At 45.1% G+C, this 22,932-nt stretch overlaps 2 protein-coding genes across 2 annotated transcripts; one reads left to right on the top strand and one right to left on the bottom strand.

Moving 5' to 3' along the window:
- The first annotated feature begins 942 nt into the window (after positions 1 to 942).
- Positions 943 to 2,329, top strand: LOC129600247 (uncharacterized). Its single transcript, XM_055498710.1, has 3 exons — positions 943 to 1,445; positions 1,507 to 1,789; positions 1,890 to 2,329. The coding sequence occupies exons 1-3, from the start codon at positions 1,023 to 1,025 to the stop codon at positions 2,264 to 2,266; spliced, it is 1,083 nt and encodes a 360-aa protein (XP_055354685.1). The 5' UTR covers positions 943 to 1,022; the 3' UTR covers positions 2,267 to 2,329.
- Positions 2,330 to 7,179: 4,850 nt separating this feature from the next.
- Positions 7,180 to 8,145, bottom strand: LOC129600263 (5-hydroxytryptamine receptor 1B-like). The gene has a single exon (XM_055498728.1). The coding sequence runs from the start codon at positions 8,143 to 8,145 to the stop codon at positions 7,180 to 7,182; it is 966 nt and encodes a 321-aa protein (XP_055354703.1).
- Positions 8,146 to 22,932: the final 14,787 nt, after the last annotated feature.

Below are 22,932 nucleotides of genomic sequence, written 5' to 3'. Positions count from 1 at the left end.
GTTAGGTCGGACACAGATCAGGTGATTTATGTTATGGGCCTGTTTATTATTCCACTCCCGGTTTCTTTTGCGTATGTTTCATATTAGAGACATGTAGTCCATTTACCTGAACGTTTCAGGTGATAGATTTATTAAGCTGCTTTTTATTCTGTGAATTTAATAAAATTTAAGTCTACCCGTATGTTATTATTGTGTACGTATTCCTTGTACTGTAGATCGGTATTTAGATGGTTTTATATCAAGTGCTGAAATTCAAAGAGGAATGATTGTAGTGTCTGTTCTTGGCAGTATCGAAGGCATAGAAGAGAGTAAACACGTGTTTTTGGTGGTTAAAATGGCAATTCGTGAATAATGATTTTCTCGTTTTATCATGTTTTGTGAAAATCGATTGAAAGGGGACAAAATACTCGTACATCTTCATTCGTACTTACTTGGTCTGGGTACGTAAATACCGTACTTGGTCTGGGTATTTCAGTTAGAGCGGATAATAGAGCATGATAGCAACTGGATTCTCGGCAAATCGTACTGTTGTAACGGTTTTCCGAAGCAGCGTCTGACCGGGGGGTTTTAAAAACTGGGTGGCTGCATAATGTACTCGTACCTTAAAGTGCTTTTACGACACCAAACAAATTATTACAAACCCAATGATGGCATAATGCGGTTGTAGCAATCTGTTGTGCAAGTACAAATAGAGTTATCAAATCGACGTTTATGCCACAATAAGAAAATAAATCACCGCTTGTGGAAACAGACCATCGCTTAAATGGCACTCTACAGACAAAAACCTTTCGCGTACACCGACACCGCACCTTGTTCGTTCAATAATACGCTTTGAACAAGGATCGGCATTATATTTCAGCAATATCAGCTTCTGCAAAGTTAGCTTGAAAAACCTGTTTATATACCCAGTATATCATTAACTAGACGTTGATATTGATACCGTCATGCACAAAAACTAGACGTTGTACATATTCAAGCAAAGCCTCGACGATACATCTTTTCTGCTCCTTCCAACAGCGACAATGTTCTGGAAAATATTTACCTTTCTGGTGCACGTCAGCCTGTCTGTCGCGCAAAACTATGCCGGAAACACGGCAATGTCCTTATCGGACATTGTAGATATGAGTACATTTAAGCAAGTATCACAGTCAACCGAGGCGATATTCCACGAAGGACCGGTGTTTGTGGAGACGACCAATGAGCTCTACTTCTCGTCCAACCGTTTTACCGACAGCAGCGGTGGACAGAACATCCGCATTTCCAAACTGAATGTGACCACGCCCAATGCCACGCCGGTCACAGTGACAACCAATCCCCCGATTCTGATGGCTAATGGAGGTGCACGCATTAATCTGAAGGAAATTGTCTATTGTTCGCAAGGGTATAACTCGACGCCGGGATCATTGATGAGGCTGAATATCGAAACACTCGTGGCTACAAAAATCGTAAGTGACATGCTGTTCATGGGTAGGTAGGATATAACTTACCTTTTTGCCCCCTTTGCAGCCTTTGCAAATTGTGCGGCCTTTCGGGACCGCAGATCCAAACCCAGATTTTAGCAGTCCAAACGATGTTGTTTTAAGCGACCAGTACGATGGCTACTTTTTCACCGATCCACCATATGGATACTATCAAAACTTCCGTCCCGAGAACACCATGCCGCCTGCTGTTTATTTCGCCGACAGACGAAGTTTGAATGTCACACGCATTTGGTTTTTTCCCTCGAACTACCGGCCAAATGGGCTTTCGCCGTCCGCCGACGGATCTCGGTTGTATGTCGCCAACTCAGGTACAAGACTTTTTCAATACATGTCAATATTTCTCTTAAGCGCCCCCGATACAATGGGCCACACATGCACGTAGGATTGACAATTTTTATCAACGACTAGGATTCCAAATCGGCAACGGTTCAACGGACCCGACCGTTCCCATTGTCATGCACGTCTTCGCCATGTCCAAAGGCAGCAAGGGTGTTCCCGTGTTGACCGAGATGGATCCCATTTCCACGGGCACCGGCGTCGGTGTGCCGGATACGGTCAAAGTGGACGAGAAGGGCAACATTTACGTGACCGTCAGCAATGGAGTCCGCGTGTACACCCCGGGAGGAGTGTATATCGACACCATCGTCATTCCGTCCGCCGGACCAGTGGCCAATATTGCCTGGGCGGGGAAGACATTGTACATCTTAGCGGAAACGTTTTTGTATTCGGTGCAAGCAAAAAACGGAGCGGCACCGTTGCATGATATTAATAACACAAACTGGTGATACAATAAATGTTTTCCTTTCCAAAATTATTTATAAATTTTTAAAATTTCGTGCACAGGCGTGTTCAAGTAATACATTGATTCTTGAGATAAGCGCGGCAATGACTGCATTTAGCAACACAGCAACGAACAGTAGAATTAAACAGATTGCTTCACAGAAGCAACTTCAACAAAGACTCATAATAATTTCAGAAATGCACACAACATAAGCGCAACCCTGTTTTTTTGTCAACTGAAACTTGTAATGTGTCATGCACGTACTCATACAAAATTACGGATGCAGGTCATGTATCTGAGTCGTAAAAATGTTTTCACACAAACTACAGATTATGCTAGTGGTTAACTTATACAGTCTCTCCATCTGCCATTATGCATCTGCCATTACACATAACAATACGCCTGCGCGGGTTTACACTAATAAAAGTAAAGTTATAAACAATACGCCTGCGCGGGTTTACTTATACAGTTATACGTAAGTACGAGTAATAAGCATTCCAGTAACTATGCAGCGAATAACACTGAATATAAGAAACGATTAAGTCGAGCAAAACCGTGCCCAGCAACTATCAAGTATCAAGCGTCAGTCCAACAATTTTACTTCATAACTGGATACAGACAAATGATTATACGAGTATAAATCTTTATTAAGCTTGAGTATACAGAGTAGTGGACAGCGTCACGAAAACAATATCAACAAATCAAATATGATTATCATATATTAACTAATAAACATAATAATTCATGAGTTTTTGTGTAGTATCTTTTGTGTAATATAATGTAATTATAGCTGCAGCTGATGTACTAGTACTGTACATATAATATACAGAGTAAGTAATATTTGGGCTTAATGCTAATGTTTAATTCAGCATTACGAACATGTGTCAGTATGTAAATGCATCATTCCGGAGGCGTAATCGCATTAAAGATCAGTCGTATTCCATGGTGGCACTGACGATTCACAGTCGATCGGTCTCCGCAATGTGTCAAAGGTCATGCTCGTACCTCTTTTTTGTACAGAAATGTAAATGATCGCTTGTGTTTTGAACCTGGTTCTTTGAACCGCAACGCCATCGCACTAATGTGGCGTTCAATTGCGTCCAGTAAGAATTTTGCTAATTTTTGCGGGGTTTGATCATCCAGCTACAAGCCATACGCAGTAAATGTACCAGTACATCAATATCAGGATGGGAAATCGTTATACGTTTGTGAAATTATACTGGCATTGTTTTATTGCTATTTCTTGTGTTCAACGTGTTATCCTGTCACAGAATCATCAGTTAAGTTATTATAACGCCGGATATCTTAACTGGAACAGCGATGGCGGTGCCAGTTATTTTCCAGTGCCAACAAACTCTGATTATAAGCCGGTGATGTATGACCCACTACTACAGCGGGCTATGAATGGATCTTACATTGTCCGCGTTCAAGGTAGACATAAATGCAAATAAAAGGATGTGCGTATTTACGTAGCGGTAAATACAGTAGATACAGTATCTAAAACCAGTAAACACTTTAAATACCAATGACAGTCGCAGACGTCATGGCATGTTAACGGCATGATTCACCGTCTCCGGCGTTCTGAGGTTGAACTCGATTTTAGCGTTACTCTTCCTGACTCAATAATTAGATTAGACCATATAAAATTTCTTCAGGTGACTAATTAATTTAGTTCGCTTAAACTTCACATCACATGTTAAAGCTGAGAGCGTCATTTTGTACGACTGGTGCATCAGCTGCTACCGTTACTGGAAAGCAAAGAGAGGAACCTTTTCTGATGGAAAAAAGTAATTACTGGTGATTGCTAAAATGATCCGCATTTTTTTCCGAAACAGCAATTGCGTCGTAGAAGCTTAGTGTAACCGAAGGTAATTAAGGACAGTTATTGACGGGAAAGACTTTTAGCTGTATTATAAACAGTCGACAAAGGCAGACCGTCGAGAGCATCTAGAAATTCACGAGTACTACTTTTGTATTGGCTGTTTTCGTCTGTTCTACTTCTGCTTGTTCAAGAGAGGGTTGTAAAAGCAAAATGTGTGACCTCATAGGCAATGCAGTTTTCAGTAAACGTCACAACCGATAACGCCATTCGCCATATACACGGACAGATGCGCTAACTCCAAATTGCAGTTCACTGTATCTGTACGCACTCTGCAGTTTCCCGATTTTTATGCTAGTTACGTAATTATGTAGTTAGTGTTAGTTTTACGAGTACCATTAGAACATAGAGCTTCTATTTCATTGTCAGCCAAAAGTATCATTTGTGCTTTCAAACTATAAATACTTTGCTCGTGCAAAGAATATAATTCTGTGTTATCGATGCCGATATTCAAGCAACATTCTTCGTGAAACGACGGTAAGTAGCGAAGTTCAATACGTGCATGGTAAGGCGCCTGCATGTTCTACATAATTTGCATCGGGCGCCGTGAGATGCTGCAATTAAACCTTCGTCAGGACCAAAAATTTGTCTTGTAGACAAGAAAAGCGTTCCGTTACACTTCTTCAATTCTACAAACCCAAAACCAACGGGGAGCGATAACGGGGCTCGGTCGGTGCTGATATGTTTCCCAACCACCAGCTAGTTGGGATCATACAACTGCTCTTGCCTTGTGCGCTTGTGGTGCTAAGTCCAGCGATGCTGATCGTGTAGTTCCTACCAAAAGCGCATCATATACCTGGTCGAAATCGCGACACAGCGCATCGTGATGCAGATTGTCACCAAACCGTTCGGAACTTCGGCTTAAGAACTACGTCACCAGAACAGCGATCAGACACTGTGCGCTTTCTAACGTAAGTACAAACTTTAAAAGTTAAGAAAACAAACGAACAAAGATTAAATCAAACTACCGATGGCAGTGACTTTACAGCGTAACCGAAACCTTTGCATTTCATTTCATATTCAATAAAGACATATTTGCAAGCTCTTATTACAGCCGCAGCTTAAATTTGATGGTCAACCGTATACAGACCACTTTGCATCAGAATTAAAGGAGCACAACCAAAAATACAGTAGAATTGTAACGTGACATTCTATCGCATACTAAAGAGCCACATCAAAGGATCAAATACCATTTGGACGGAAAACAATGTCCCTATTAATGTGGCCACCCACCACGGTGGTCGAGCGCTCATGTACGTCATTGCCCAGTAGACATCCGGCGGAATCCAGCAGACGAAAACGGTAATGGATGTTAAGGTCAGCACTAAATATGGTTTCACTCGCCGGCGCCGGTTTCCTAACCGCTGTGGTGGCGGTGCTCGTGCTCTTTGCCGAGCACTGTCTCCTGTGGTCGCTCGTGTAGTGGAGGTGGTATTCTGCTCCGCGGATGGATTCTTTTCAATCTGCTGATTCCCAACCCTCTGCTTTTTCCATCGCTTTATGATCACATAAACGTACGTTCCGAGAATGATTAGAAGAGGAAGCACTCGGTGAAGGACAAAATCAGCGCGTCGCCATGCAATGATACCACCCGCCGAAACTTGCTGACAGGCCTTGGATTTTCCTGGTGGAATGTAATAAAAAAATTCCACCAGAAAAAGAGGAAAGTGAATTACGTGAACGTACGCCACGACGCCGAGGCACAGCAAGAGAGCCGTCTTCTTCGTGTGCTGGTGACTATACGAGACCGGATACGTAACCGCCCAAAAGCGGTTGACTGAGATCAGGACGTGTATCAAAGCCGGAACCGTTTGGGCCACAAATCCACCGTACCCGTAAATGACACAGACCGTTGAACCACCAGGCCACATTCCCGTCACAGAATTCGTCATACCGATGGGTCGCATGGTCAGTAGAACGACGATATGGCCGATGGAGATGAAGATCAGGTATATTGTGAACGATGTCACCTGCGTCTGTGGAAGGCACTGCAGGACCAACATCATGCCATTCAGTGCGACACCGGCACAGGCTAATAACAGCTGTGTGATGACCAGCGGAGACCAGCCTTGCGGAGCGGCTTGCGTTAAAAATAACGTTGCGTTATGCACAATTATACTGGTGTTGTTCATCGCTGCCATTGTTATGAGTCTTATGACCGTATGGAGACAAAGCTATAAATGCCGGCAATACATACCCAGCTGTGTAACTGGCAACGTTAAAAGAATAATTTGATTATGGGAGTTACCGCTGCTAAAAATCTAAAACCTGTATACAGGCTACTTATCGATGCCTCACACTGTTTGTTGATTTAGTATTTAAAGGGAAAGGCTACAAGCGCATACCTGCACGCTTACAACAATAATAAATATGATCTCTGCTTGCTAGAAAGCGCGTTTAAGTACGGCAGGCCTGGTTTACTGTTTTTCGGCGCCTAACAGCGACATACAACAGATACGTAATGAAAATGTCATTTCCAATTATTTCAAACTTAATAGCTTTTCCGATTTCAATACTGTATGGTTTTTACCGATTTTTCATGGAAAAAGCAATCACACGACTTAACAGTTCGCAGCATTGCTGTCTGTTGGAATTAACAGACGGACGGTACCTTATTGAGATCCATGTGAACTGTGATTAAATGAATTTTTTTCTACTTTCCTGTTTCCATGAACAGCAATAACATGTTCTTAGAGAATATATGATAACTGCACCCCCGGGAAGATAATGCGCTGCTAAAGTCAATAAATTCCTAATCAAATAAGTAATTGAATGGCGCATCGGAAATCTACTCGAGTTTCCATTTATGCGTAGCAGCTCTTTATAACTGCCGAAAATAATCGTTTAACTTTCGCTGCATCCTTCATTGTGATATGCGCAATAAGCAGCATTACAAGTTACCCGGCAAACCATTCTTTAATACGGTACCAAAACTACCCGAGCCAGGAACTAAATAATTAGGTACTAATTAAATATCCGCTTTTTAGTTAAAACAAAGTAGAGTGCTTCAATTTATAATAAAGTAGACATAATTAATTTTATCGCATGCTGAACAGCCACATTAAAGGGTCGAATACCGTTTGAACGGAATACATGGTCGATGTTACAGTATGCACCCAGGTGGGCGGGGTCATGTAGAGGTACACCAGCGCCCAGTACACATCTGACGGCACCCAGCACATCAGCACGCTAATCGAGGTCACCGTTAACACTATATATGGTTTCACTTTGCGTCGTCGAACCACTGAACTCTGCAGCTCCGTTGACGCTGGATGTCCACCGGCAACCGGCTTGTTGGAAGAATTGTGATCCGTTGACCGGTTGCCTTCGATTTGTCCACCAATTCGTCGTTTTGTCCAGCGTTTCGCCATCACGTAGATATAGACGCCGATGACCAGTGCTAGCGGAATTACCCGATGCAGAACAAAATCAGCGCGTCGCCATTCGATTATACCGCCCGCCCCCGGTTGGCAGCTGGTAAACTTATCGGTTGGGCCAAAGTAGAAAAATTCCAGCATGAAGACGGCCAGCGGCACCACATGGACGTAGGCCACAACGCCCAAGCATAACAGACTGGCCGTCTTTTTATTATGTCGCTGATTGTACGACACCGGATACGTGACGGCCCACAGACGGTTGATGGCGATCAAGACGTGTAGCAGTACCGGAATCATACTGAAGACGAACTGGAAATAGACGTAGAAAGCGCACAGTGATTGACCACCGGGAACTCTCCCGGTGACGTAGTTGATTAAACTAAACGGTTTGGTGACAAGTTGTACCACGATGTGACCAATGGCGATGGCGACTAAATATATGGTAAAGGCTGTCACTTGCGTCTGGGGTAGGAACTGCACGATCAGCATCGCTAAATTGAGTACCACGGAAGCGCAGGCCAGCAGCAGTTGTATAATCAGTATAGGCGTCCAACCGCGATATGTCTGTTGAGCGTGGGCAGATGATGTCGTATTACGGAGGACAGTGGTATTAAAGCCGGCTTCCATTCTCTTTAATTATCCGTTGCACGATCAAATTCTGGTAGTGCTGTTGGCGGAATTATGATTGTACACAGTGCGATGGACACTTACTAAGGAAATTGATGTTCTACTAATAAGTAGTTGAACTACGCAATAAAAAATCGCTCACAGAAGAATTATTACAAAATAAGCAGGTTCCCGGAAACGGTACAAAGTTTTACGTAGTCGTGGCAAAAAATTAAATGACTGTCCAACGAGCTCCAGCAGGAAAATTGATTCAATCCTGTTCGTACTTTTGTAGGCTACAAACGTTTTATCTTTGTCGATGCTATAAAAACTCAGCTCACTGTCTGTCTGATCAATATTTTTAATTATACCTTGTGGTATTCTTGAACAGCAATTACAAAATTAAATTATCCAATTTTGCAATGGCGCAGTTTCTTGGTAAAATTGCGTATCTAAGAATTTCCTGCGGGGTCCACCAGTGTAATTACTTCCGTTTATTGGAAAATGTTGCACTATCCGCTTTCTCGTGATATCCTCAGCTGACGCGCCGAACAATCGCATTAAATAACGATCTCGATTTTTCTTAGAACATATAACAGAAATTTTAAACAGTTGCAATTCGTTGTATGTATCCATGTGACAGCAATTTTAAACAATTTTAATTCGCTGGATGTATCGTATAGCGGAGTCAGGTGATTTGTGCTGGAGAAATTTGCTGAAAACACTTGCACCTGTTGAAGGTGTTAATTAGTTTTGTGCGTATGTTGGTAAAACTTTTGCAAGTACAGAATCTGTATTTACCAGTATCGGGGTTCCTCCAGGTCTGGCATTTTGAATATGCCATTATTGGAGGCACAATTAGCTTTAAAGGTTGGAGCTAGGATTTCTAATCCACCTCAAGGAACGGTAACAACGTCACGATCTGCAATTTTGCAGCTGCGGCTGCTTCCTAACAAGCAGGGTTATGAACTGCAAACAAAGAATTTACGAACACCGGCAGTTATGCATCGCAGTCGTTTTATCAAGACACAAAAATACCTATGCGTGAAATAACACAACGATAGCCGCGGATGTCAGCGCATGATACAAAAATTATAAACTCTTCCGGAAAAAATTATGTCACGACATTACTTTAATCTTAAGCTGATCAGCCACATTAAAGGATTAAAAATTATTTGCAGATTGTATAACACGGTCACTGCGCTGTACCACCACGAAGGCAGCCTCAGTCCCAAGAACAACAGACTCCAGTAAACATCCGCTGGTGACCAACAAAAAAATACCGAAATGGCGGTGGACGTCAGCACAATGAAGGGCTTCACTTGTCGCTTTTTTACAGCCGACTCTGTTCTCTTCCGTCTTCGTAGCGTTGGTGCGCTTACCATAAAACGTGAGTTATTGGAGGCAGCAGGATTACTCCGGTTATCAATTAGGCGTTTCTTCTTCCATCGCTGAATAGCGATACCGATATAGATGCCGATAACCAGGAGCAGTGGTATAAAGCGATGTATGACGATATCCACGGCTCTCCATTGTATCAGTACACCGGCCGCCAGCAGACATACTTTCCGACGTTTCAGTGGACTGTAATAGAAAAACTCCAGCAAGAACATGGGAAACTGCACGACATGAACGTAGACCAGAACAGATAAACATAACAAGCATGGTATTTTGCGACGGTTAACATGACTGCCGCGGTACGATGGCAAACAATTTACCGCCCGCAGACGATCAACAGCAATGAGGACGTGCAGTAACACCGGCACTTGACTGACGACAAACTGCACGTAGTTGTACAGGACACACACAAAATAGCCACCCGGGAAGACCCGCTAACGGCTGCCATGAGGCCCAACGGGCGAGTGGTAATGACGTAGACAATGTGCTCAAAAGATATAGCTATCAGGTACACCGTGAATGAGGTGATGCGAGTGCGCGGTAGGGCTTGGATTAAAGGCATACCCAGGTTCAGGATGATGGAGATACAGGAGATACCGGCTATCGTAATCAGCAGCGGTATCCAGCCCGGTTGTGCCGTTGGGGGACGGGTTATATTCCATGTACTGATGTTTGTTTGTATGGTCTACTAGAATCGTTGAATTACAGGCCAGGGTCATTCTGATTGAAAGCCACTCAGCCGGGCCAGCCGAAAATTTGCTGTCCGTGCTGGAGATCCAAATTTTGAAACATGCAGGTCCAAAGAATGTCCTTTAACCAAGGTTCACAAGAAATAACTAGATCTATCGGCAGAACTTCATCTACGTTTGTAGCATACAGTTTCCGCTGTACATATACAACTTCTTTGAGTCCATTCCTGTTGTGATAATGTGATGTCTCCAAGTACGGGCTAATACTTTAATAAGTATTACCGTTTTACGACTAGTACAAGACGACAACTAAATGAGAAGTACAACATCTAAAGACACAGCAACAGGAAATAACGCACAGTTGCTAAGTCGTCGTTTGTATCGTGACTTTCACGATATGCCAATAATCTCGTGATATGCAAATATACCACAGATAATTTATGTTTAATTTGAGCTTCACTGGAAGAGAGAGCATTTGGTTTTGCCTCGATTAAGCAGCATTCTAAAAAAGTCAAAATCGGTAATTGTGATCATCCTGTGTAGCATCGCAATCAACATTTTTAAAATCTGTGGTTATTGAAAAGGCTGACGCTAGTTTAGCAATAGGGCATTAGCAAGAGGGCATGACATCAGCATTATTGCAAATACAGTTTCCTCATTTTCTATTCTGTCCAGCGTTACCAGGTCCTCGACCAAATCCAACGCAAAAAGAGGGAGGCAGCGGTGCTCACCAGCGTGAATCATCTGACTTTGCTTGATATAATTAATTTGCCAATAGGTGTAGCCAGAGGCACTTCGAGATTAAGCTAAATTACAGAGGTGTTCACCAGTGAATTAATTAGACAAAAGTAATTTTCCAAAGACCAAACTGATCACCGAACTAGTATTGAATAGACACCTTACAGTAATTGGCAGTTGTGTCCCCAGAAATTCTGTAAAGGGATCAAGTTGGAGAAAACGGTTGGAAAACGAATATCGATTGGTCCTTTTCCAGGAAATTAGTTGGAACAACCATTAAGAAGGAAACTAAACTAAACTTGGAACCAGAACGGACATGTCTGTGTAAATTGTGAATATTTCGGCAGAAGAAAGCGTTTGACCTGAAATGGCCTTTGGCTTAACATTCAGCATCCCAAGAGCAAAGTTTATGCTCGCTTTCAATAATTAATCACAGACTTAATACCGTGTAATCCGTATTAGGCACCCTTTTTAAAATGAACTTTGTATCCTTCGCTGATACTGAGTCGGTACTAAACGCTTCCTTTCGAGACGTTTGTGTCGGTATATCAATATCTTAACTCTTGTTACACATTTCGCTAATGTCAGTAGCCGTAACGGCTTGATTGAAGTACAGCTATCATGCTTGCTTGCTCGCTCGTGTACTACTACCGCTTTAATCATCTCAATCCGGAGACTATCGGGTGTTCGAGAGCCGACTGTCAGGTGGCGCTGGCTAAGCGCGCACCGACCATCGACGGCGGAACAAAGCAAACCCGGATGTAGGCTTTTAATGCCGAAATCTGAACACACATCGCGCCTTCCGCGCCAGCCAAAAACCAACTGCCAAAAAACGGATCCTGCAGCCAGCACAGCTGTGCTGCAGGCCGTGCAAAAGCGTGCAAATGCCCAGACAGGAAAAAACCCAAAACCAACCAATGTCAGAAGGGCTGAGTCATAAGCCCGCTGAAAGGAGTGCGATTCTGAGCGATACGTCTCTGTGAGCGAGGATCGACGATGAAATCACAAGATCGAATAAAATCGTATTTTATTAGATCGAAACAAAAACATCAATCATCGTGAGCAAAACATCAGTGAAAAACAAAGCAGAAAACACCGAAGTGAAATCTAGAAATCTTTCACTGAGGCCAATCCGTCGTAATGAATCGGTGGAATCCGATGAATGGAGATCGGCTCCACGAGAGCGGCTCGACAGCTCCGAATCGGCGGTCCAATCCGAGACCGACGTGAGCTCAGAGCCGAGCGCCCGGGCACCGCCCTGATACGACTGTCACATAAATAATTATTTAAATACTAGTAATTTCTCGTCCTGTGATGATACAGATGCTGGTTTCCAATACTGCAAGCAGCAGGGTGTCTCCTGCAGCGATAAAATATAGTAACTACTAGAGCCCTGCACGAGCGAGCAGGCGTCGTTTTGCGAATTTGCGAACGAGCTGAGCAATAGAAAAAAACTGCGAGCGAGCCGAGCGAGCGGGATGGTCGGGTGCGAGCGATCGCGAGCCTACAGGCTGACATTGTGCGAACTGCAGAAGTTTCTAGTACAAAATTACATTGACCGACCTGAAAACGATCTTAAACCACCGTCACCTTCGCGCTTCGCGCGAAGAGATTTATTTACTAACTTTCTCAGACCGGTTGGGACTCTGGACTAAATTTTGATATTTTGTACTCGTAGCCAACAAAAACATTAATTGACGGGTTTATGAATCAGTTGAATGATTCCTAAGACAGGTGCATTTTAATTTTTGAGCATTCTATTATATGTATTTATTTCAGGCTAAATTAAGAAAACTACATCCAGTTGAAAATTATAGAAATGTATTAGCAAAAAAATGAAAACTAATGAAACGGACTACCAGTATGCAGATATAAGTGATTGTCTCTGAACATCCAATTACACTTATGTACTGATTTTTTGTGTTGGTGAAAAGTTTGGTATAATTAATTCGTGCAAAAAAATTGATACGTAAATTTTTGCCGATCTCAAGAGCGAGCCGATTTGCCAAAATAAAATTACGAGCGAGTTGAGCGAGCGGAAGCGAATAAAAATTGGAAAACGAGCGACGAGCGAGCGGCGGTTTGGGCGCGAGCGAGCTGAGCGAGCAGGAAGTTTAAAAAAAGCAAAACGAGCGATTTGAGCAGCACTTTGCTGCTCGTGCAGGGCTCTAGTACATAACTACTCACCAGTCAGTAGTACTTATTTACTTTTAGCTGAATGGTACAGAAAAGGCTCGAGCAAGAGAAACCGGTAGAAGTGTAGCCATATCACACCCTGCTGGTTTGCATCTGAAGCTATTTGAGGTAGGTCGAATTGTCTACCGGTATAACGAGCCAGGTTAACACTCTCACAAAACATTTACAGTTGCAAATATTCAGAAGTGTACATCAGCGAAATATAATAGAAGTTTAACAAGAAAATGAAAACATACACGTACTGCTTGAATCCACAAATGTCTTGAGAGGAAACATTTAGTGCACGTGCACAGGTACCTACTCAATCAGAGGGAGTGTTTAATTTGGATTTCACGGTATTAAATATGTCTCGCGTGCTGAATATGTACTCCTCCTTCTTCTTAAGATTCTGAATGCTATAAAAACGTCACGTGTATAAGCGCATCAACCACATCTCAAAAGATTAATTAACCATTTTCTGTCAGTTTGATTTACAGTCATACTCGTTTATTCCAGAGTTTAGAGTGTAGACACCATTAGTACAGACTCCAGAGTGTACAGAGATTAGACATTAGCACAATGAAAGCCGCGGACAACTGCCAATAGAAGTACTTACATAATATTATAAAGATCCTCTTTCTGGACCGGTCCGGTTTGGTCTTGATACCGTAAACTGGGAACTCGTGCACGGCAAGAAAAATTTAGCTGTAGACGCGTTTCTGGCCCACTTGAATTCCTTTAACCAGGATGAACAAAACAGCCAACTCTACGATTTCACTGAATCATGCGAACACCAGTAACTTCAACATAACCCACTCGTCAACGGACTATCCAGCCTGGACCCCGTTGCTGATTACGATAGCCACCATCTCTTGTATCTCCTTCGTTTTGAACCTGGGTATGCTGATAATACAACTCCTACCGCGCACGCGCATCACCTCCTTCACCCTGTACCTGATAGCCATATCTCTTGGGCACATTGTATACGTCATTACCATTCGTCCGCTGGGCCTCATGGCTGCCGTCAACGGGATCTTTCCGGGCGGTTATTTGGTGTGTGTCCTGTACAATTACGTGCAGTTCGTCGTCAGCCAAGTGCCGGTCTTGCTCCACGTCCTCATTGCTGTTGATCGTCTGCGGATGGTCAACTGTTCCCCGTCGTACCGCGACAACTACCTTAACCGTCGCAAAAAGACATGCTTGTTTTGTTTGTCTGTTCTGGTCTACGTTCATGTCGTTCAGTTTCCCATGTTCTTGCTGGAGTTTTTCTACTACAATCCACCGGAACGCCGCACAGTGTGTCAACTAGCGGCCGGTGTGCTGATGCAGTGGAGAGCTGTGGATATCGTCGTACACCGCTTTGTACCGCTCATTCTGGTTATCGGGATCTACTTCTATATCGTTATTCTACGGTGGAAGAGAAAACGGTTAATTTATCCCCAGACAAATGATGTCGCTTCCGATCACTTGGGGGAGAGCGCACCAGGTGCAAGAAACCTGAAAGCGATAGCGTCTAGCATAAGAAAGCGCCAAGTAAAGCCCTTTGTCGTTCTGACATCTACCGCGATTTCGGTGTTTTTCTGCTGGATGCCGGCGGACGTTTACTGGAGTGCGTTGTTCTTGGGATTTCGGATGCCTGTGTGGGGATTCAGCGCAATCACCATATTGTACAATCTGCAAATGATTTTTGATCCGTTAATGTGGCTGATAAGCTTGAGACTAAAATAATTTCTCGAAATAATCCGCATGTATGAGACAATGAGGTGGAGGTGCGCCACTGTTAAACGAGATTCCGTTTCTTTCGGGTGTGGACATTGTGCGGCATTTCGAATAGTTATACCTTCGACAGAATTAAAGCCTGCCTATAACATTCCTGCATGCTATTTAATCGTTGCTTCCGCAGAATTTTAAAAACTCGAACACCGAAAGAGACCTAACGCTTCCAAAATGTACGAGTAATTGAAATGAGCAACAGCGCATGCTGACCTTTTTTTAGAATCGGCATAACTGCATCAAGTTGGATCTAATCCTGCAGGGTATGTTCATGGCACCCAACGGTCCTCGTATGGACTGAAGTTATACAACACACCATACGAGCGACCGCATACAATTCCAGTGTGATATTCCAAAACAAAATTGAATACTGGGCATCCCAGTGATTCCAAAAAGCAATGCTTGTATGGTTTTATGACTTCGATCCTCTTGCCTACTTGAACAGGTCGTCAACTGCATGTGCACGTATTAATTTGTTAAACTGACTCCTCTGTGCGTATTTTTTAAGAGTACTAAAAAGGAACAGCAGCGCTCACAAGGCGGTGCTTATTGCAGCGCATCGATCGTGATTCGTGATGGTAACGTCCTTTAACGACTACTTTAACTACTACTACAGTTTGGGCACAATTCCGTATCAAGAAAGCATTGAAGAAGTGTTTTTGTTGTAAATTTAATGCTTTCTGTTTTATTTGTAGAAGTGAGCGTGTAAACTGTCTGTATTTTGAGCTTCCTCCCGGACAGACAGTTGCCGTCATGCGTGCACATCAAAGGTAATTTTAAACCTAACTGTAAACTGATTTTGTGGTGATAGCCGCTAATGATAAACTACCGTAATATTTCAAGTCTATATCGCCCTTATCAAGGTGCTAGGAAAGCGTCTGCGGGACCATTCCGGAAAAAAGCGCTCGCACGAATTTCTCCGACAGCGACTCTCATTCGAGATACAGCGAGGCAATGCGGCATCAGTACTGGGTACAATTGGCAAAGCGGAAAAGCTAAATGAACTCCATATGTTACAAAGTGTAGCTCTTTCGCTTGCTTGTAATGGTTTTCGTTTATTGATACATGTGTACCTCGGTTTGTAAATAAAATATCTGTAATAGTCTATAACTGCCTATTAGTTACTCGCCGGAGGTTGCAAAGTTAACGCTATTTCCCAACAACTTTTCTCAAAATACCGCTAATTTTTCTATTCTAATTACTGAAAACCTCTTTTAAGTGTTGACTTCTCAGTTATAACAAAACCAGATACTTGGTGAAGCATCTAGCAGCATGACTAATGTCGTGTGTGTTTCCATGATTGATTATTAGAGGTCAATTGCATTGTTATTGTTTATTACGACTTACGAGTACTACCGTGCAACCATGCGTCATAACACATACAACTATCTATGACAAGAGGCTGTCATCCATATTGTGCCTCCACAGTCAACAGATTTCTTTTCACAAATGTAAGGTACGTAAATAAAGGCTCCCTAAGATGAAGGCAAAGCAAGCAAAGAATATCAAAAGATAGTAGAATATCAAAAGCAAAGTTAAAAATGTAGCGTAAAGAACTTATGGCAAATCCAGGATGTGGATTTGCCTGTGTATATTGTGGTACTTTTTTATAACTCGCAGAATGCTAATTGAAACTGAACATAGGTTTACTAGCAAAAGGCGCGTTGGCGGGCTTTAACAGGCCTGGAGCGAGGCTGCAGTGAAATTTTCTTTACTGTTGCAGTCCGCACAAGTTGTGCCGAAGAGTTTATTTACGAAAAATTGCAAGTCGTGTAAAGACACGGTTGCTACTGCACCCAACCAGTTGCATTTTTTTTGCCTGGAGGAAACTAATTACCAATGCACTTCATAACTAATGTATGCCAGTTTCAACATATAGTAATAGTGCCACGTTGTGCAAATAATTTCTCGATGAGACATGCTCGATATAACAAAATGCTTGCTAACAGTAGCAGCTTATTTGAATGTGAGAAATGCACCGGGTATATAAAGTTTTCCAAGAACAAAATGCCAACAGGGCACCTGATTTAAGAATGTCTCCAAATTATTTCCATCGAACTAATAATCTGATTTACTTTTGATTGGAAAGTTGGCAGCCGTTTCTACAATAACTGCGGTTACAGGATTACTATACACCAAAACACGACAAGAGTGCCGCTTTCGTGGTACAGTAAAACCTGTCTCTACATACACCTGGTAAACAAATACACCTGGAAGTAAATACGCTGAAACTGGAACCGGCGCATCCCGTAGACTATAACATAGGGGGGATCCTGTACAGTGCATACACCTGTATAATAGGCTTACATACACTTTTGTTCTTAACCGGATGCGAAATACCCATATGTAAGAACCTGCTGGCTACATACAGTCTGGCCAAGACAAACAAAATACAACGAAAATGAAAGTTAAGTGTAACTTAGCTAATGTTAAATTGGCGCAATTTACGAATTCCTGTACAGTTGTTTCCCTGTTAATCCCGGCACCGGCAGCATGGTGCCGTGTGCATTTTGCCTTTCGCGCGTTACAGCTTACTCGCATTCGTGTTTTCGGCTACATTCATGCTGTTACGTTCGAATTTCTGGAATCTCGCTAAAATCTTCCAGCAATACCCTTCGTGTCTTTAATTTACGGTGATCAGAAGCATTCTGCATAATGCCACCAAAGAAAAGCCTAACCGAAACCTGAGCCCGAGAAAAACGCGCTCTGGCGGCGGCACCAGAGGAGGCCGGGCTCCCCAATCCAGGATGCGTCCCAGCCGAGCGCGACCGATCCCAGTCACCTGCTCCTACAATCAGGTCGAAAGTCGTAGTTGTGGATCCACCGGCACCCGATTTGCAAACCGTGATGGTGCGACAGGACCAACAGCAGCGACAAATCCAACAGCTCCTGGATATTGTCACACCGCTGGCAACCAGGAGCTTGGGGTTCCCGGCCTATCTCTCCAGCAACTGCATCTGTCATCCAGATTGAGTCGCACCCGGACGGAAAAGGGATGTGCATCACAGCAGAGGAAGCAGCGGACGCGCGCATCGCCGACGAAGAGGTAAGAGCAGCAGTTCTAGGAGCCGCTCCTCGTCTCACAGCCGCTCACCCGCCCGCCCGCCGATTTTCGACCGTCTGGGTCCGCATCCCTGCGGAAATCAACGAAGCGGATACCGCGCATCATCGTCCGCTCGAAACGCTCTGCTCGATCGGGCGAAGCACCTGCCAGCGGTCCCCAGCAGGGTTCGCCGGCGACTTGCGGACCCAACGCGGTACGTCGATTTTGATTGCTTGCTACCAAAAAACCGGGTGGAAAAACCGAAGCATGGAGGCTCCAAGCTGGTAATGTCAAGAGGACACGTCGTGTTAAAGCCAAACGAAGTGCGCGTAGTCGTTGACTCCTTCACCTCCTGGATCCGCGCCTTTTCCGTGTTCCTGGCATACCGCGTCACAATCGTGCCGGAGCTAGCTACGGCCCTGGCTAAGTATCAAGATCTGATTGCGGCATACGTCGACCGGGGGGTTCCGACCGCCCATTGGCTCGAGTATGACCGGCAATTCAGATCGCTCATGACCAGCCACCCTCATGAAATTGACATGTGGGCCCGCCAGCATGACGACACTTACGCCGATTATATCCAAAACGCCGTGCCAGAGGAGGCTGCCAGCGACAGTGACCCAGAGAGTAGATTGAAGAAGATAGCAGCCTCCACGGACAAATGCCGGAACTGCGGAGAGCTGGGCACTTTATCGCCCAGTGCAAGCAGCCACGCCGCGGCCAGGCCGGTTACGTACCGCCCTTTCGTCCCGCCCCAGCAGCGGGGGGCGAAATCTGCCGCAATCATAACTACGGCCACTGCACCGAACCATGCAAACATCGGCGCCTTCACGTCTGCGAGCACTGCCGGGAAAAGGACCACAAAGCACCCCAGTGCAAAGCCGGAAGTCGCTGAGCCGTCGAGAGTTCCGGCAAGCGCTTGGACGCCCCTGCGTGCCGACGCTTTTGCCAGGCTGCTCACGGATCACCCCGATAAAGATCTCCGTCAGTTCATCCTCAACACCTTGCGTACCGGAGCTGATATTCGGTATACAGGACCGCAACAAAGCCGGTCCACAAGTAATTCACAGTCCGCACGAATTCACCACGACGCGCTCCTGCAAAGCATAAGAAAGGAGGTTTCGCTGGGTCATACCGTCGGACCATTCTCTGCTCCTCCGCTGCCTCACTTCGTCGTTAACGCGCTGGGCTGCCGTCCAAAAAAAAGACGGGGCCATCGGACTATAATGGACCTTTCCCAACCGTACGGAAACAGCATCAACGACTACATAAGGGGCGATGAAATGCCCTTGCAGTACTGTTCAGTCGACGATGCTGTACGCCTAGTCGTGACCGCCGGCAAAGGCGCAGTGATGGCCAAGATGGACATCAAGTCCGCGTTTCGCCTCATTCCCGTCAGACGCGCCGACTGGAACCTGCTGGGGTTCAAGATTAGCGGTGAGTACTTTTTCGACATAGTGCTACCGTTCGGTTGCCGCTCTTCACCTTATATCTTCGAATTCTTCTCCCTTGCTGTTCACTGGTGTGTGGGAAAGAGAGCACGGCTAGTTACCTTGCTACACTACGTAGATGATTTCTTTTTCGTTGGCAAACCTCGGACGATCGAGTGCAGTCTGCTCATGCAGTCTATGGAGGCAGTGTGCAGCGAGCTTGGGGTGCCATTAGCTCTGGACAAAACAGAGGGCCCCGCCACTCGGCTGACATTCCTCGGCATAGTGCTTGACTCGGTGGCGCAGACTCTCAGCCTGCCCAACAATAAGCAGCTAGACATAATGGAAACCCTCAAGAATTGGGTCGGAAGGGAATCCTGTACCACTAACGAGCTGCAAAGTCTGATCGGTACATTGTCTTTTGCCTCAAAATGCGTACCATCCAGTCGGCTGTTCACGAGGCGAATGATAATGCTGCTTTCCGCCTTCCATGGACGTTCCACTATCACTCTCACCGACGACTTTCACAGTGACCTGGATTGGTGGAGAACATTTCTGCCACAATGGAACGGCACGGCCCTCTTCCTGGACCCGGACTGGACCACCTCTGACGTACTGCACCTTTATACAGACGCATCCGCCACGCTTGGTCTGGGAGCCTTTATCAAAACGAATGGTTCCAGCTTAGGTGGCCAAAGTGGATCCTGCAACGCCCGCCATCAATTGAGTACCTGGAGATGGTTCCCATCCTCCTCGCGGCTATTGTTTGGGGGCGGAATTTGTGGCGACGAAAAATCATTTTCCATACTGACAACGCCGGCGCTGTGGAGGCATGGGCACGCCTGCTCCAGCAGCCCGGGCGTCCTTGATCTTATGCGGCGCTTGACGCGGGCGGCGGCAGATAATAATTTCACCTAACCTTGAAACACGTTCGCGGCGTTGATAACGGAATAGCTGATGCCTTATCTCGTTTTCAGACGGAGCGGTTCCGAAAGCTGGCCCCTCAGGCGTCGCAGTCGCCTACACCATGTCCGGACATTTTCGAGCCTGCAGGAGTCTTACGACCAAACCCGACTCTGCAGCGCCTCCTCGGCGCAAACATTTCCTCATCCTCCCGAACGACATACGATTCTTCGTTGAGCCGTTTCAAGCATTTTGCCTTGCCAATCGCCTAACACCGCTCCCAGCAGCTCCGGCGACGGTCGCTGCGTTTGTCGCGCAGCTTTTCGAGGACAAGGCAGCTTATCGGACATGCAAAGTGTATTTGGCGGCGATCCACAATCATCATCGAGAAGCAGCGTTGCCTAACCCAACAGCCGACGACCTGGTCGTGCGGGCGGTTAACGGATACAAGCGGCTTAAGGGCCGACGCCTGATCAACGTCTACCGATTACGCTGAACGTGATGCGCATGCTCAAAACGCGACTGGCAGAGCACGATAACACTGAAGAGGCCGTGATGCTATGGAGCGCGTTCTGCATGGCTTTCTTTGGGTTCATGCGAGTCAGTGAGCTGGTAAGCAAGACGTCCAGCTTGTTCGATGCGGCATCAACCCTGACATGCAACGACGTACAGTTGACGGGCGCGCGTGTGATAGTCTCACTGAAACGGACGAAATCGGACCAGTGCGCAGCAGGCACAAAGATCGAGCTCACCGCAACTAACCGCTCAGTGTGCCCTGTCCGCGCTATCGAAGCTTACCACCGGCAGCGGGAGATGCAAGGGGGAATGACAAAACCTTTCTACCGCTATGCCGATGGTCGCTATCTCACACGGAGCGAGTAGATCGATCCCTGAAGTCTCTCCTGGATGCCCACCCCGACCGCCTGCGCTTCAGTACACACAGCTTCCGCATCGGAGCGGTAACTGAAGCGGCCGCTCAAGCGCTGCCGAAGGAGGAGATAAAGCGAGCCGGACGATGGAAAAGCGACTGCGTTGATCGTTACATCCGGCCTGACGCGCTCACTAACCCGAACTTCTACCGGAAAGGGGCTTGTTTGGGGGGGCGAAGGGACCGGGCACAGGCGGAAGGTGCCGGCAGTGAGCAATCTGTACCGCAAAGTAAGATACTCAGCTGTAATTGCGCACTTCCGGCCATGCCGGCACTCTTCAAACCTCATTTACCGCACGAAAAGTCTGCAATATCCCAGCATACCGGATCCCAGGATAGGAAATTCGCTTACAATTTAACATCCGCGTTAAAATCAGTTGTACGTGTAAGTGGCATGCAGAACTTGGCTACGTCAAGCAGATGAAACACAGTGTGTTGCCACTGCCAGTGTTTGAGTTTAGTACTGTAAAAAATTAACTATCATGGATAAACGAAAGCGTAATGATTTGACTTTGTAGAAAAAACTTGAAATTATAGATGCGGTTGTTTACGATAAGAAATAATTCTGCTTGTTCCGATTTTGTGCATAAAGCGCAGGACATTTTAGCTAGAGAGGTTGCGACGAAAAAGCTGGCTTATGCAGCGAAAGCAAAGCAACAGACGCTAGATTCCTTTTATGTAAAACTGTAAGTTTTTTGTTCAGTTGTTAGCGATGGGCACAGTGCATATTCTAATATTACTTTACTGAAGCAATAGCCAATAAGCTTACATATTGCACATATGTAATAGTTCTGCTTTATTAACTGGGGAGGGGGCGAAAATTTTTACTACCCCTGGGGGCAGTTCTGTAAATTAAATACACCTGGATAATAAATATGGGATTTGCGGAACCGTCGGTGTATTTTGTTACCAGGTTTTACTGTACACCAACCGGTCGATTATGCTACCGCGTGGAAGAAAATTTACTGCATGAGGTCTTCAATCATTTTATACCGAGCTTGCCATAATGTAGCATCGACTGACCCCGTATGTACCACAAACAGCTTCTTACTTCATTAGCGGCGCGTAATTGTCGTTAACGCGGTGGCGCCGACAAATGACAACTTTGGCCTCGATAGCTTAGGTAGTGATGGAATTTTGTTTACGTTCCGTATATCGAACACACTACACAAACAAAAAGGCCCAAAAAAGGCTTCAGGGCGCATGAGAATTACCGCGTATTCGTCTGGGTTTTTTTGACAAGTGGTTCCGTGGTTAAAAAATATTACTGTCGCCGGCATAGCAACATGCACAATGACACGGCAAATACGGCATGCCTGTGGTAGAGTACGAAGATTTAGACGCCGCTGTTACGCTTCTAACATACAAGCGCTGCGGTACTTACAGACAAGGATGTCTTTTTGCTGCAATCAATCAACCAATGTGCACCTCACTGCAGTCATTTGATATCACAGATTGTTGTACCTTGAGGTGCTTGACCTTAATGTTTTTCGAAATAGCAATACGTATGCGCCAACGTGACCTTATTAATTAATTTTAATATTTCGTTGATGGCGGGTATTGCACATGTAACATGTTCAACGCTCTACATACGTGTAGTCATTTATCAGACCACAAACCGTGACCCTTCAACGCGGACCGCCCGAAAACATGTTAACGAAAATAAGCATAACGCATCGCTATATAAGAATTCGATACATCCCAGGTAAAAACCAAAGCACTTCTGTAGAA

The sequence above is a fragment of the Paramacrobiotus metropolitanus genome, unplaced genomic scaffold (genome assembly GCF_019649055.1).
Source record: "Paramacrobiotus metropolitanus isolate TYO unplaced genomic scaffold, Prichtersi_v1.0 Parri_scaffold0000168, whole genome shotgun sequence".
Lineage (NCBI taxonomy): Eukaryota > Metazoa > Tardigrada > Eutardigrada > Parachela > Macrobiotidae > Paramacrobiotus > Paramacrobiotus metropolitanus.
The sequence above is the reverse complement of the archived record's forward strand: the minus strand, read 5'-3'. Positions and strand labels throughout refer to the sequence as shown.

What these genes read in the sequence shown, in the direction of transcription:
- LOC129600247 (XM_055498710.1), top strand. Translation starts at nt 1,023, where the DNA reads ATGTTCTGGAAAATATTTACCTTTCTGGTGCACGTCAGCCTGTCTGTC. An exon ending in CACTCGTGGCTACAAAAATC is followed by an intron (nt 1,446 to 1,506) that starts GTAAGTGACATG and finishes CCCCCTTTGCAG; the next exon opens with CCTTTGCAAATTGTGCGGCC. An exon ending in GTTGTATGTCGCCAACTCAG is followed by an intron (nt 1,790 to 1,889) that starts GTACAAGACTTT and finishes ATCAACGACTAG; the next exon opens with GATTCCAAATCGGCAACGGT.
- LOC129600263 (XM_055498728.1), bottom strand. Translation starts at nt 8,145, where the DNA reads ATGGAAGCCGGCTTTAATACCACTGTCCTCCGTAATACGACATCATCT.